Source organism: Zootermopsis nevadensis, unplaced genomic scaffold, assembly GCF_977971745.1.
Source record: "Zootermopsis nevadensis isolate Lab colony 2312 unplaced genomic scaffold, Znev_1.0 Znev_ptg000002l, whole genome shotgun sequence".
Lineage (NCBI taxonomy): Eukaryota > Metazoa > Arthropoda > Insecta > Blattodea > Termopsidae > Zootermopsis > Zootermopsis nevadensis.
Window position 1 is genome coordinate 5,041,412 of NW_028259134.1, and position 16,783 is coordinate 5,058,194.

The 16,783-nt window shown below is 36.5% G+C and overlaps 2 protein-coding genes across 7 annotated transcripts in view; both read right to left on the bottom strand.

Annotated features, from left to right (window-relative positions):
• The window catches only part of capt (adenylyl cyclase-associated protein 1), a 40,149-nt gene extending 39,991 nt beyond the window's left edge, over window positions 1–158 (bottom strand). The window contains exon 1 of one of the 3 annotated variants that reach the window (XM_022062295.2): window positions 41–158. The gene's annotated coding sequence lies outside the window, so the exon portion shown is untranslated. The remainder of the gene's footprint in view (window positions 1–40) is intronic. The other 2 variants (XM_087354827.1, XM_087354833.1) reach the window with 2 other exon arrangements.
• A 1,421-nt stretch (window positions 159–1,579) lies between these two features.
• The window catches only part of Naprt (nicotinate phosphoribosyltransferase), a 45,404-nt gene continuing 30,200 nt past the window's right edge, over window positions 1,580–16,783 (bottom strand). For all 4 annotated transcript variants that reach the window (XM_022062268.2, XM_022062269.2, XM_022062267.2 and 1 more), the window contains exons 8-13: window positions 16,601–16,741; window positions 16,125–16,249; window positions 10,163–10,306; window positions 7,933–8,069; window positions 5,819–5,947; window positions 1,580–5,203 (exon numbers count right to left, since the gene is read on the bottom strand). In XM_022062268.2, coding sequence (XP_021917960.1) covers window positions 5,126–5,203; window positions 5,819–5,947; window positions 7,933–8,069; window positions 10,163–10,306; window positions 16,125–16,249; window positions 16,601–16,741 — 754 coding nt within the window. In that variant the 3' untranslated portion in view covers window positions 1,580–5,125. The remainder of the gene's footprint in view (window positions 5,204–5,818; window positions 5,948–7,932; window positions 8,070–10,162; window positions 10,307–16,124; window positions 16,250–16,600; window positions 16,742–16,783) is intronic.

Here is a 16,783-nt window from a genome sequence, read left to right on the forward strand (position 1 = left end):
AAAAAGCTATACATAATATTAAAATGGACTTCTCACGTACCTTACACAATAGCAAATACCGTTTTACAAACGCCAAATTACTTTTTCCAAAACACTTCACAAGCCGACGTCTACAACTTCTTGTCAACCAGTGGGCGTTTGCAGGAAGTAATACGTAATACGAATTTATCACACTTAGGTACTACTATATCATCAACAAAAATTAATTATATCAGATTATAATAAAATAATAATATTTACGACTATATTCTCAGTAATGAAATAACATTTGTATTTAATCATGTACACGTACCTGAAATACCTAACTTCCGGTTTTGTTTACGAGTTTTCAGTTCCACAGAGAAATAACAATCTGCTTTACTGTCTGTCAGAGACGAAGAAGGCAACGTTACCCGGAGAATACGAAAAACTAGCAGACACGTGGTATTCTGTAGCAAGTTATGCATGTTTTAGATGCCTCAGCGTATGTCGCAGCTTGGGGGAGTGCTTTTAAGGTCCTGTGCCTGAACACAGGGAAAAAAATTGCTTTAGACTTGGGTTCCCACAGCTCAGAATAGGCAATTGATAAAAAGTTTTTTATTTATTTAATTACCTAGTATTTTCCATTACAAATAAATTACTGCTTAGTCCACAGTAATCGATGCAAATAAAGGAAGAAATTAAATAAGTGCAAACATTTATGAATAAATTAAACTTGACAACCCCTGAAGCTATGATATGCATTGTAATTTAAAAAATAAGAATTGGATGAGGAACATGGGTCAGTGTTACCACAAGCAAAAACGTTACCAGCTATAACTGACGACAGGAGAATACTATGCTTATACAGATATAACCTGACAGTGAAGAAAATGTAAAATAAATTGGCATTTTCCAAATAGTAAAGTGAATACACCTAATATTTTTGCCATGAAGTCCTTGGAGGTGTCCACTGCCATACTGGAAAATGAGCCAAATCAGAGGGTAACAGTTAACTTGGTCTCATTTTAAGTCTCACCCCTGTACAGCAGTTTCAGAAATGCCGTACTGCTTGAATGTGGTCAGCTGTGCAACAGAGGCATTGAAATCACCTCTAAATCCCACAAAAAAACCAGCTCTCTATGTGTACACTGGGATCAGAGACCGGTATTCCTTCTGCTTATTTCTGGCTGAACAACTGAAGATAGCCAACATGCACCTCTTCATATGATCACTTTTCATACTTTTGTAGTTGGAAGGTGCAGCACCACTATCAGTCCCTTCTCATAAATTCTGTTAATGTAGTTTAGTTGTTCTTTATGACACAGTTCAGGAGTTGTACTGCAAGTTACTCCACAGCAGTGAACAGGGGGTACAGTGCAAGGCATGGCACTCCTTGCTGAACAGTTGATTGACACCAGTAACAATAATACCTTTGCTATGTAACACCCTTAAGTGCAAATTGAATCTGCTCTCACAACCACAAAATTAGAGCAGTTACCTGTATGTGTGAAAAGATGTGGACAAATCCAGATATCCCAAAACCTATTTTGCTGGGAAGAACCTCTAAAAAGATAAAAAAAACTTGCATGCAGAATTTACTTCATGAAATATACTGCTGTAGATACTCAATGTCTTTATTGTCCTATTAATTAAATATTTACATACTCATTTTCATTTTGCAACTATTATAGCTAGAGGCTGAGTAATTATCCAGGCATAGAATAAATTATACCAATCCAATTCTTTTGTAACTTGTACTGTTGCTGATATGCCAGAACTGATAAGTGAAATTGAAAAACCAGATGTGACTTGTGCTGCTTGGTTCAGTATTCCTTAAGAATGGTTTTAAGTAACACATCTTTTCCCGTTCAATTTCTTCTTCATGTGCTTTGAGAAGAAAAAAAGTTGTCAGTGGAACCACGGTTCGGGAGAATTTGACGTAAATACGTCTATACAGAAAGGAAGTTTATATATTGGCTTTATTCTAAATATTTCCTTCATACATGCTTTATATTTGAGATAAGTTTGATTAAGACATTGTTTGTAAGACTTGAGGTTCTCACAGCGGTGAGTATGAAGATTTTTGTCTTCTGGGTTGTTACGCTGTGTAGTCTGGTTGATGTTAACCAACGTTTCAGAGGTCATACTGCCTCCGTCATCAGAGTGCCCTGATGACGGAGGCAGTATGACCTCTGAAATGTTGGTTAACATCGACCAGACTATACAGCGCAACAACCCAGAAGACGGAAATCTTCAAGACATTGTTTATTTAACATGAATTAGTTACGCTTAAGATGGGTCTGTGGTAGCTGAATGTAATGTAAGGTAAGATAATGTAATGAAATGTTTTATAGGTAACAACAATGCCGAGTAAACAGATGACGTTTCCTAGGTAACAAAAATGCTGAGTAAATAGATGTTCCTTAGGTAACCATTATTGTCGATTTGTTGATAAACGGATGAAGTTTCATAGGTAACCATTGTTGTTTATTTGTTGATAAACCATTGTTACACTTTTTTGCCGAATGACCCTTCCTTATAGACGTATTTACGTCAAAAAAACACTGACAGAATTATACTGAATATGAAAGAGAAAATATGCTGCCATTACTGATGCCAAATTTTGTGAAATTATGATCACATTACCACAATCAACTGCTTAATGTTGTTTAGCAAAATAATCAGTTTACTTTGGGAAACATATGAAACCAATAAATACATTCTGCAAGCAAAATGCAGAGCTGCAGATTGTTAAATTAGATGGCACCACTGGACTTTAAAGAGTTAAAACAGTCAAGTTAAAAAGAAAGTATTGTATACAAATTAATTATATCAACTACAAAAATAGAAGCTTTAAGACTATACCTTGCAATGATATACGTTGTTTGATAGTGATGTTATTTGTAGAAAGTCCACATATCAGTCATGAATCACGATGTGCTCTAGAATACTTCATCACTTCCATGAAGTGAAGTATGAATTTAGGAATAGTTCCAAGTGCTCATATCCACTGACTTGTATAAAATTTGCTGTTTATTTCATTACTGAAAGTCTACCTATATATTAAAAGTGCACAAAGTTTAACCCCTAAATTTCAAAAGATGTTTCTTTCCTAATCATAGTTTCTTTTAAACCAATAAGATTCAATATGTCAATATCAAGGTTCAAAGGAACATCCATGAGCTCTGATCAAACAGATTTCAAACATCAAAGTAATTTCCTCCTAACTGTACACACTCACTTCCAGAGTGAAACTCTGTGATCTCTAGCAAAGCCTTAAGCCTCTTTACTTCTGAGATGCCTTTCAGTTTGAAGTACAGAAACGATCTGTTGCTGCCAAACAGTGCATGGTAAACAGGTGGAATGTTGTGATTGAAGACATAATCTTTCAATGAGACATAAGTTGGCATACTAGCATGGCCCATGGTACACTGAACTAACACTACTGCTATTCAAACATCACCTAGGATGTTGACACAAGACCCCAATGTCTGCTGCAATTCTGAGCTTTAGATGATATCACACATGCAAGGAATTGAGTCCCTCTGTTTGTGAAGATAAGAGTCAAACTAGACATGCATCTTCTTCCATGAAATTTTACCCATTAACACAAGTAAATTTTCAATCAGACATTTTTCAAATATTGAAAACTTCCATCAAAGTTCTACACTCAATTTTAAGCGCACATGCCTTCCTTGACATCAGCAATCTCACAAAATAATGATTCAGTAAACATGTGTGCAGAAATCTACACTTCTGATAAAACAGGCAAATGACAGCTTGTGTCAACAAGTGTGAACTGTCACTTAATATCATACTGTGTTTCATTTCCTTATTAAAATCAATCCCAGGTTTCTGTGACAAAACCCTGTATATATACCCATTAAAACTACTGTTACTATTTGTGCTTTTGATGTGTAAATACATAAGTTCATTGTCGGCATATTTAATCAAGAGGTAGGAGCAACATACTTTTTTCTCATTTCATTTGCAAATACAGTAAAACCTGCATATAACAGAATCCCAAGGGACATACAAGTTCTTTTCCACTTCAGACAGGTTTCTACTTAAAGACACTTACTGTACAGTATACAACCCATGTGACTATGATGCAAACAGCAGCATAAGCTTTTTTTTACATCTGTACACTGTAATATTACTCAGTAGTGCACATTTACACTTGTTTCCAGTTATCCGGCCTTCCTTTAAAACATTTCCAGTATTACTGTTAATGTAGCTGGCATGTATTTTATCAGAGGTCAGTCTTAATAGTGTTCAATACTATTTGTTGTTTCTTCACATACGAATCACAGAAAACAATATCAAACAAACTGAAAACAATAAATATTCAAGCAGATCATTTGCTGTTAAATTCTTGGATTTCATTGCTGTTTCAATTTCTTAAAGGCAATTTGATGTTGGTTTTCATTGTATATTCTTAGGACTGCAGAAATTACATGTAAGACATTTAAATCAGGTTCTATTTTAGACAGGTTTTACTGTGTATGATATGGCTTCACAACTATCACATACAAATATAAGGCAGAATATTCCCAGCTATTTAAGATACAGTGTGGTATGTTTTCACAGCAGATTTATGATCTAAATGAATCAAAACTTGGTACCATGGTTCACACTGCATCTGCCTCAATTTGACTTCTAATATATACCATTTTCACAATGCAGTCTTTAAAATAACTAGTGAAACACAGCATCAACTGAAGCAACTCCTCGAAGTGAATTATGTAGACAGCTCTTGAGCCAAAAATTATGCACTGCTTCATTCAACACATCCATGCACTCCACCAAAAATGCTGGCACTGTGAAAAAACCATGCAAAACACAACTATGTATAACAGTAACAAAGCCTAAGAGAATCTGTATTACATTACTGGTGATTTACTTATAGTATTTGTCTATAAAATTAAGTAAGAAACTTTCGCATGCATATGACTCCCTTCTTTCGCATAAATAAAAGAAATACAGTGTTTATAAAATAACAAATGGGTGTAACGTGATCTTGGAAACACTGAAGCATCAATCTATAGGCCAAGTTATTTTGGATTTTGAGACTTTTCTTCACACATAAGTTGCTTTAACACGCAGTGAGTCCTGTAACTTGGCTTCACCCCAAGTGATGTCTTGTCGTGGCACAAAGCTTGCCTCATGACAGCTCCCCAATGGGTGCATTCTGGAGCCACAGCTCATGGATGAAGTTGTAGAGATTGTCACTCACCGACACCTGGCAGCCAAGAGAATGATCACACTTAAACTGCACAGTAAGAACATGTACATCAACTTGACACAGCCAATTCATTTAGAAATGCTGCATCAGGTCTGTGTAAATATATTTAACCCTTATACCTGTAGAAACCCTGGCATTATGAACTTCTTGTTTATGTCACTGTCCAGGACTTATCAATATTATGTATACAGTACTCTAAATTATACAAAACTTGAAGCTTTAAGGCACTGAAAGTGATTAGTTGCATCAATCAGGATTTCTGCTCTGAATTGACATGGATGATGACCTGAGTTGATTTTAATACTGATCCCACCACTAAGAAATATGTAAGCAAAGCAAAATGTAGTTATGATTGTACTTCCAGAAAACTGTGGCAATTGATGTCTACCTACCTTAAAACATATTTTTGTCTCATTTGTTATGCCATGATATGATGCAAATGTTGGCACATACTACTTACAAACAGTCTATTAAAATGTAAAACACTGATAAACATCAGAGATGTAATTTTTTAGAAATATAATCCCTACATTACTAAACACAACATGCTATGAGAACAAACTCTGGAAGAAAACTCCACTTTCATACTGCACTTTGAAACATATGAAATACCTTATATGGTGTTGGATTTAGGTTACGCTTGTGGTCATTGCGCAGACTGTCCAATGATGTTTGAACTTTCTCACGAATTTTTTGCAAACCAGGCAGACAACAAGTAATCTTCCCATTCTGCCAGTATACCTGCAAATAACAACAAAAGCAAATATTGGCCCCTCTGTACATTACTTCAACTATGGCACAGATTTTTCCTTGAGCAGTTTAAAAAAATTCCTTGTTACAGAACCAACATTCATTACAAAACTCACCACAGGATCCTAACCTGTGACAGGTCAATACCATTCATAATTTCACAACCGGTATTTATAAGATCCATTTAATATTGTATTTACATGAATATAAGCAGCACACTTTTTTTTAATTTTGCATCTCCTAAAATCAGGATGTAACTTACAACTGCAACATTTCTTTTAATGGCAAAATAATCAGAACGTATTACAGTAATACTAAGTGCTCCATTAAACAGTTTTCAAGATGGAGAAACAATGCAAATATTTAAATTGTTTCACAAGACTGGATGAATTACACTGCATGAAATAAAATGCTGTTAATGACTGTCATTATTTATGTTTTTTGCAGTGAAGAAAGTTGCCCTTGAAAACACAGCACTAGATGAGGTGCAGGGTAAAAACTTTTAGACAATGTAGCCTTAGCAGTAGTTAATTAAAATTGGAGACCATTATACTCCGTATTCCGAAAAAATCTCACCAGCCTGACATATGTATGTGAGTGTCTGAGTGGTTTGTAACACCAAACCAATATGCTCCATCTCTATCTTTCAGCTTCCGTCTTGCTCTCGTTTTCAGATTCATCACCCACATGTGTATTGTGCACAAAAACTGGATGGAGTTATATACATCATTCCTTGAATGAGTGTGGGAGTATACACTGCATTACAAAAGAGTTATCTTTGGCTTATAAAACATGAGCACCAGTCTTGTACTTTGTCACACAAACCAATAATATTCCGACAGCCAACAGCAGAAGTTGGTATAAATTCTGTCACTTTCTTTCTGTCTCCATTTTCTCTCTCATTTTAATGGTTATCACCTGCAGATATCATGTGACTACTCTACTCAAAACTCAATTTTTGGAAGACAATGTATATGCATTGTGATATAAACTATAACAAAACTACCAGAACCAATGTTTTTTTAACTTCAATATCTTTTTTCAAAGCTGACTGTTACTCAAGGGAAAATTACTTTAAAAACCATGATGCAACTTATAAATATGATTTTTCATATTTTCTTCTTAAAAGTAAGGCACAGCAAATATTAATGTAAATACTATATTATCCTCCCACCTGTATGCTGATCATCTGCTAGACTAAACACACAAATTACTAAGTTCTATATCTTGAGTAGGAGCTTTCTATGCTCTTATGGCATCAGAACTGCAAAGTGTTAGCTGCATAAGGAAGGCAATCCAGCTACAGTTAAACTACAGCAGCATACCTTCTGATACATGTCTGTCTTGTCTCATAGGTAACCTAGAGTAGTGGATAGCTGTTAAGTGAAGACATGTGCAACTTCCTACAGAGGATTTAGCCCTTCCATACAAAGCTATATGAAAGACAGATATGGAGAAAATATAAAGCTTGCTGCACACCTTCTACCACCTTAATCCAGTCTAGCATCCATTTCGATGTCATCATTTTCAGTATTAGGAGATAAATTGTCATAACCCTAATAAAAAGTGGTAAGGAGCGAATTAAATGTTACACACAAATGGTTAGTGCTCATGATTCACATTTGTGAGGTTCTGGGTTTAAATCTCAGATTGGACACTAGCAATTCTCATGTTTCACATGATTTTCCTAAGTCCCTCCATGCAAATGCCAGGAGAGTACCTTAAATTAAGTCATGACTACTCTCATACCCTTTCCAATTCATTAATTAACCTAGCATTTGATGCTATACAGTCTGGGCTACTGACAGCGTCATGACATAAACAAGTTTCAGATCCAAAGGAGAAACAAGAAGGGTGAAGAAAAGGGAAAGCATAAAAGCGTAGTAAGAGCAGGATATGACAAACATTATTATGTCAAGTAACAACAATGACATTTTCATGACCAGTGCAGTATGTGTGGGAACCATGGAACATACCTTATAAAGTGGCTCTACTCGTGTTGGAATGACATATGCTCGTTTTGATTCTTGGAATGGATGCCGGCACAGGACCCTCTGTCCAACCTGTGGCGCTGGCTCTACTGATCGCATCAACAGATCAATCAGAGCATGTCCTATAACATATATTATTACTGAGTGAATTTCAAAGTGTTCTATGAAGTACAGTAACTCATGTACCAATACATTTCTACTTCATAAGAAGTTCTACAAATTTAACAATAATTCACAAAGTGTGGCACTAGCACCCTGATTTTGCTCAGCCCAATATCATCTCAACACCTTCTGTTGATGTCTCTTTGCTGAACTATTCCTAGCTCAATACAGAAACATGAGTGCAAATTGTATGGCTTAATTGTACACAGAGAGAATGAGGCAGAGGAGATAAGAACAGCAGAAAAAACTGCACTGCAACAAGGAGTTCACATTCACTGCACTCCTAAGTCTGAAACCAATAAATTATTTTTCAGAAGAAGATTGTCCATCTTCTGACTAGCACCTCAGCTATGCAAATGAGTGGTATTATGGAAGATATTTTTGAGTGTAGTACCATATCAAACAGGTTAGAAATATTGCAGTATCCAACTGAAGGAACAGTTTTAAATATGAACTGTTATTATGCAATTTACATGTGTTTATATGGTTGGCTGATACCATGTCTGTCTTGGACACTTAAAATTTTTGCAAATTTATATTGAACCACTCAAAACCATTCTTCTGTGAACTAAAGAATTATGATTCAGTGTATCCTAAGTTGAGGTTTATCCCTGTTTTCATAACCAAAATTCCAAACACCCAAGTATTCTGTGCATGGTCATTATCATGTATTGTTCAAATTCACTGCTAGTCTGCCAGTGAAGAAAAATGTTCCTTTTCTCTTTCTCATTATGCATTTTAAAACTTCTGGACACATTAGCACTGGATAACACTGAATAAAGGCACATGAAGTGAGGTGCCCACAGGACAGATTTCTTTCACTTCCTATCACTGGCAGTGGGAAACAGGCCAGGTGTTGCTAAGAATGAGTCATGATAGCCAGTAGCCAGAGCTCAGGTCTACACAATGATTGCACCATGGAGGGATTGGTATTCTGCACATAAGTTCTCACTTAATCAAAGGCCAGGACTAACAACAAAGAAATGGGAAAATCTGCAGTGCATCCAACCCATCTTGAACCCACAACTGATATTACAAGAAGAATCACAGGTTCTCACGGTAGTGAGAATGAGGGACCAATGAAATGTTGGTAAACTTCTAACAGACTGCATGGTACCACAACCAAGAAAAGAGCTATCTTCAACAACACAAGAGTTCAGCACCTTAGTCCCACTCCACTAGGTAATTCTCATGTTAGCATTTAAAGTTGTACACTGCTGTGCCCAGAGTGAATACTTAAAATTGTCAGTGTAATTTTGTTACAAAGAAGAGTGAGTGAGTGAGAGAAGAGAGAGAGCAGTGCAATGAGACTTAGTACAGTGCACTTAATTATTCTGTAAGAATTAATTTTTCCTTCTTTCCCAAACCCACTGATCATTTTGCTTTGAACAATTTAAAGTATTTCACCTAACCTCACTCATTTGAATGTCTTCCCTGTCAGTTATTCCCACATGCAGACTGTCATGTTGTATATTATGATCTTGCACATTATCATTGCATCTGAAATCACATGCTCCAGATGATTCAAAATTTTGTATTCAGCATATCTAAAAATAATAAGCACCATGTCACAACTATCACTCTTAGACATGCAATTCTCACTGTCCAACCCAACAAAATAATTTATAACTTCACTAAAAGTACTAGTGCTTTCATTTCCACCTTCACATAATAAAGACTCGATGAACTCTTTCCAAACATACTTACTCTCATATGAAAGCATTTTGCAATGTCTCAGACTAGTATTATTGTATATTAATCTATTTCACAAGGAAGAAGTCATGTGTCAATTCACAACTAACATGGCAGTGACTTGAATGTTCAAGGATTAACATGTCATTCCATCTGTTGATGCAAATCTGATTCAATATTCTACTGCAAAGGGTTAAAATATGCCATGACTGGTTACTTTCAGATTTTTACCATTAACCAATGCTACATACCCTATTCACCTGAAAAGGTGTCTCTAAATAAACAAAGAAACAAATACAATTCATAACTACATATCTCATAATCTGAGGATAATATGTAACAAAATATCTTTATTTCTTACCATCAGCACCATATAAACGGTAAGCAGTCTTCTTTCCAGGCATTGTAACTTTCATCACATCTTGACTCAATTTGATTCGAGGTAAGCCATTAATCTCTACCATTTTGTACACACCACCTAGTGCTGGCTGCCTCTCGCAGGTTACTGTAATCAGTTACCACAACTTATGAAACCTGTACAACTTGAACAAGATTAAATTCAAAAATGGAAAGGTTCACTCTTTGTGGAGTATACTAAATTCCAGAAATGCATAACAAACAACAATTAACAAGAAAAGCAGCCTTCCACTTAATTTTGCTACTCTTTTCACCCTTAATGTGTAGAAGCAATATATTTACAGGCTAATGCACATGCATTCATGGATAAGCTATAACTAATATTTTATAAAGGCTGATAATTCATTTCCTTCAACACAACAGACCTTCCCCTGACTTTACCATGGCAATGTTACAACTCATACATCACGCAGGATTGCCAATCCACTGACAGACAGCAGAACAAATGGTTCATATAATCACTGATATATGACAGCATGGGCAATAAATCATTGTCTTCAGGCAGATATGATATAAAATAGATCACATGATCATTAATAGACAGCAGCATGAACAGTTCATAGGAACAGTAACACAAGACATCTTGCTGGAAAATCTCCCAAATAGTGACTTCCAACATTCATCAGATTGGTATTACCAACTGTATGAAATTAAGGGATATGAAAATATCAAATAAGTAACAAACAACTATTAACACTATAAAAAAGACACTATTGCCATACGCGTTTCAACCTCAAGAGGTCATCATCAGTGGCATCTGCAGTATCGTTTGAAATAACTTTTGTGAAACACCTTATTTATTTCTAAATCCAGTTTGAACCATTTGGTTAAATGAACTGATTTCCCAGATGCCACTGATGATGAAATCTTGAGGTTGAAACACGTATGGCAATAGTGTCTTTCTTATAGTGTTAATAGTTGATTGTTACTTATTTGATATTCTAATATACTACACGGTATGCAAAGTTGTAAGGGAAATGAATTTTTTATCAACCTCTATTGGCAAAGATTCCATATCAAATGGCTGGAAATCCCATCAGCCAATCCTGAGTTACTACACAGCAAAACATATAGTTTGTAGAACAAACAATGGTCTGCAAGCCTTAGGGGGTAAGAACCCTGGGAGTTTTCAGGCCTATGATTTGTATGGCTCCTTGGGGAAGCTTTAGGACTGTCTAGTTTATAGGATACAGCCTCAATGAGGGCTAGTTGAAAGACATGGCAGACAGGCATGAATGGGCCCACAAGGTGTTTGCTTGTTCTACAGAATTAAGAAAACCTAAAAATGGTGACAGCAGGACTCTCTGAAATGCATGCAACCCACATCAAAGACAAATTTAATTATCTTTCACCAGTCTATGTTATGTTATTAAAGAATGCACATTTAATGCTCAATACTTCCAAGATATAAATCTTTACTAAGCATTAGGCATTTTAGTACTTGGATTAGGTCTTAACTATAAAGTGAAGGCTAAAATCATGAAACCAAAATCCCACTAGGTCTGTGCAAATTCAACATTACAGCCCTGCATAGGAAATGAGTTCCACACTCCTACCATCTTCGATTCAACAAAGACAGATTTTTACTACTTTTACAACATAAAAACACTTTAACATACAATATCCTGCACTGCCAAAACCAAGAAAGAGAAGCTCTGTAATTTGGACTAAGGTATTCACAGCTTGTCTTTAACAGGCACTTTGTTCCTTCTTTCTTTTTAGCTGACTATCAGTAACACAACCTATGCCTTTCCAGTAGTGCCACTGTAACTTCACTCCTTCCACATATGGGTACCACAAGCACCAGCTATGATGCACCATTTTGGTCTTAATTGTAGATGAGAAAATTTTGAAAAGCTTATTGCAATGTCTCTCCCCCGCAGGTATTTCCTCCTTGGCGTGGTGGGGGGGCTTGTGTGTCCCGATAATCCCGAGAGCTATGCCAGCGGTAGCTTTGCTACCGGTAGGGCCTCCCAAGCCGGACAGGTCAAGGGTAGGGACCAGACTAAGAGAAATACCCTGGTCCTCCAGGTTGGGGGTTGGATCGTAGGGCCAACACCCCTACATCTGTAAAAATGATATATGTTGAGAAGCCTCTATCGAAGCCTCAGATGAATGGGAAAAAGAATGTACGGCAACGACCTTGGCGACGGAATATGGTTTTCGAATTTGGCACATGGAACGTCAGAACCCTTTATAAAACTGGAGCCCTACTATCAGTTATCTCACAAATTCAAAAATATAATGTATCAGTAACAGCTGTCCAAGAAACCAGGTGGCATGGGAGTGGCATTAGTGATATGAAGAAGCACACTGTGCTATATAGTGGGAAGAATGAAGGTAGACATGAATATGGAGTAGCATTTATCGTAGGACCAAGATTTAAGAATAACATTTTAGATTATCAAGCCATCAATGACAGAATGTGTGTGATGAGACTTAAGATGAAATTCTACAATGTAGCAATGATTAACATATATGCTCCAACAGAAGAGACAGAGTCGAACGAGAAAGACGAATTCTACCATAAACTGGAAAGGGTGTTAGATGCTTTACCATCCAATGATGTTAAAATAATTTTAGGTGACTTTAACGCCAAGATAAGAAAGGAAGAGGAATTTAGAAGCATCATTGGGAGGAACAGCTTACATGATATCTCCAATGATAATGGGAGAAGACTGATAGATTTTGCTGAGAGTAAGAATATGGTAGTAAGTTCAACTCAGTTCGCACATAAGAACCTACATAAGCAGACATGGAGGTCACCAAATGGCCAAGTGTTTAATCAAATAGATCATGTATTAATAGATAAGAGAAGAGCTTCAGGAATACAAGATGTGAGGTCATTTAGAGGCGCTGACGGAGATACAGATCACTACTTTGTTAGAGCAAGATACCTGTGTTAGATAACCAGGACACCAAGACAGAATTTGGAAAAAATTCCTAAAATAAAGGTGGTGGCTCTGGAAGAACAAGATATTAAATTTAACTACCAACAATCCATTGTAAGAGAATTTGAAGACCGGAAAGAGAAAATGGAGGAAAATGGAGTCGAGACTTGCTGGGAAGAGTTGAAAGCAGTGATTAAGAGAGCAACGGAAGAAAATATCGGATATGAGGAAAGGACACCAAGGAATGAATGGTATGATGATGAATGTGCAGCATGGCTTGAGGAAAGGAATGTAGCGCGTAAAATATATCTGGGGCGCCCAACAAGAATTAAATACAAAGAGTATCAGGAGAAACGTAGAATAGCGAATCATATATGTAGATGGAAGAAAAGAGCAGTATACAATAAACGCTTGGAAGAAATGGAAAATAACTTCAAAGAGAACAACCTTAAACAAGCTTATAAAGAAGTGAACTATAATAGGAAAGGCTATGCCCCCAAAACGAACCTGATTAGAATTGGAGATGAAATTATTGGTACAACGGAAGGGATCCTGAATAAATGGAAGCAACATTTCCAACAGCTACTTAACACCGAGGCAAGTAAGGAAGAGACCGGAAGGAGCATAATAGAGGTAGAGGAAATGGAACTAGAGCCACCAGATAGACTGGATGTGTCCCTAGCCATAACCGCCCAAAAAAGAGGTAAGGCCCCGGGCATATATAATATACCAGCAGAGTTAATTAAATCGGGTGGAACAGCATTGGAAAACATAATATATACTCTCGTGAAGCAGATATGGCAAAAAGAGCAAATACCCGAAGAATGGAAAATGGGATTGATATGTCCAATATATAAAAAAGGGGACAGGTTGAATTGCCAGAACTATAGAGGTATAACCCTATTATGTACGGTCTACAAAATATTTACCCATTTACTGCGGAAAAGACTGGAGGAAGATTATAATAAAATTATAGGGGAATACCAATCAAGCTTCCGTGCTGGAAGGTCGACAATAGATCAAATCTATACGGTGAAAGGTATAGCCGAAAAATTTTGGGAATTTGATCTCAATCTTTATCATCTATTTATTGATTTTCGAACGGCATGATAGCATAAGTAGAGAAGGACTCTATAAAATCATGGCTGAACAAGGGATACATCCAAAGATGATACGACTGGTCAAAATGACTATGTCTGGCTCCAAGGCCCGGGTTAAGATCTGTGGCGGTATGACTGATCTATCTGAAGTTGGATCGGGACTTAAACAAGGGGATGGTCTAGCACCAATGCTCTTTAATCTTGCTCTGCACTGGGTTGTTAAACAAACCAAGGTGGATCTCAATAGCACATTATTATATAAGAATGCTCAAATAGTAGGTTATGCCGATGATCTCGATATAATGGGTTGAACGCTACCAGCATTAGAAGGAATATATAAGGATCTGGAATTAGGAGCTGCTAAAGTAGGGTTACATGTTAATGAAAGGAAGACTAAATGGATGATACAAAGTAGAGATAGACAAAGAATAACGATCCAGCCTAACATGACATTGGAGATATTCCAAGAAGTACAAGAATTTAAATATCTTGGAACAATCCTGACAAGTAATAATGATGAGTTGACTGAAGTACAAAGTAGAATAACAGCAGCAAATAAAATATATTTTGCGTTAAAAGGGATTATGAAATCTAATTGTGTACATAAAAGCAGTAAAATAAGGTTATATAAGACCATCATCAGGAGTATCCTCTGCTATGCAAGTGAGCTCTGGACACTGACAAAGAAAACAGAAATGATGCTGGGCACACTTGAAAGGAAGATTTTGAGAAGAATCTTTGGACCAGTACAGGAAAACTCAAAGTGGAGGGTACACTACAATCATGAGCTATATAGACTATATAAAAGTTTAAACTGAAAACGTTCGAATGGGCTGGACATGTCTATAGGATACCCAAAAAAATATTGGAAGGAACAATATATGGGAGAAGGCCAGTGGGAAGACCTAAAGGCAGTTGGCTGGATGCAGTGACGACTGACTCCAAAAATCTCCTTGGAACAGCAGCTTGGAGAAGGATAGCGTTGGATAGAGAGAATTGGAGGAAAAAGATAGAGGAGGCTAGGGCTCGATTTTGGGCTGTTACGCCATAGTAGTAGTAGTAGTAGTAGCCTTTGCGTTTGACATGCTTGCTGTAAATGATCAAAATTTTAGGTGAGGTTTTACCCTGACAAACTGGACCATTCCCTTGTAAGTGGGCAAGGAATTTGTGCACCCTGCCAATGCTGCTTCTCATCTGGCAACATTGATGTTGGTGCCCACAACCCACCATCCTATCAAGGTATGTTTCCATTTGTGAAATTTTGCGTATTTCAAAGTAGAGTAGGAGTGCAATGCTGAATTTTGAATATATTGTTTATCATCTATGACTACATGTTTGGCATACTTAACAAGTGTGTGCGAACTGTCAGGCCTGAGTAAAAGAGGTATGCAAATGGGAATTTTTCACAATATAACAAAATTGCATCTTATTTCACCTCAGTTACCTGAGGATCATCAGAAGCTGCAACTCCAATATTAATACTCTTCAGAGTCCTCCTACAGATGGTAATATATACAAAGGTTCATACTTAAAACTGTTAATAGTTCTGAGATATGTAACATTATGAACTCTCATTGTTTATGAAAATGATGGAAGTTTAAACTAAAATACATAATCAAACTGCATAACAAAACCAATCAATTAAATATGCCCCAAATCTATTGTCACAGATCCACAATTTCAGACAACCAACTTACCTTAATCCAGGGGTGTGCAATCCTTTCAAACCATGGGCCACAAGTCTGTGAATTCACATTCATGTGGAACTGGAAAATACTACATTGCCTATATTACAGAAAACTATTACATGATTGCAGGTGGGAATAAAAAAAGAAAAAATGTAACCTGTGGGCTGTACATTGCACATCCCTGTCTTAACCCTTCATAGCATGCGATGAACATTTTAAACACGCACCAAGATGTGTGCCGATTCCAAAACAGTCAATCTTGTGTCCCTGTTCATTGAGACTTAGGATGGTGTCTTCATTGATGTCATTTGAGGCCACAATTTTCAGCTTAGCAAACCAAGGTATGTTGTACCTGAAAAATCATGCCATTCAAGATGTAATTTTCTACAGGTAATCTTTCAGAGCTTTACATTTTTACAATGAAACACAACAGTATGTGACTAAGAACAGAGCTTATGCACTTGTCTAACTAACATACACATCAGGCAAAATCAAGTGGATAAAATTTGTAAGTTGTATTGTGATGGTATTAATGAAGATTTAAAATATTGAATGCAGTTGTAAAACTCAAATTTAACTGTTATTTGCCTGTTCAAGAAATTTCTCACAAATATAAGAAGTGAAGTTACATCCCAATTAACACAAAAAATCAATATTAGATCCATTTTAAAAATATTTATGGAAGAAAATAATAATTTCTTACTGATGTGCTACTTTCTCAAAAGTTGATCGTGCCAGTTTAGACAAATATGCAAGATCACCACTGTCAATGCGAATTCCAAGGGCCCTGTAGTCAAGGTCATTAAGGGCCATGGCTACAGCACAGAAGTTGAGAAGCCCACTCCTGGAAGAAGACAATTCAACACATGTACTTATGTATATTATT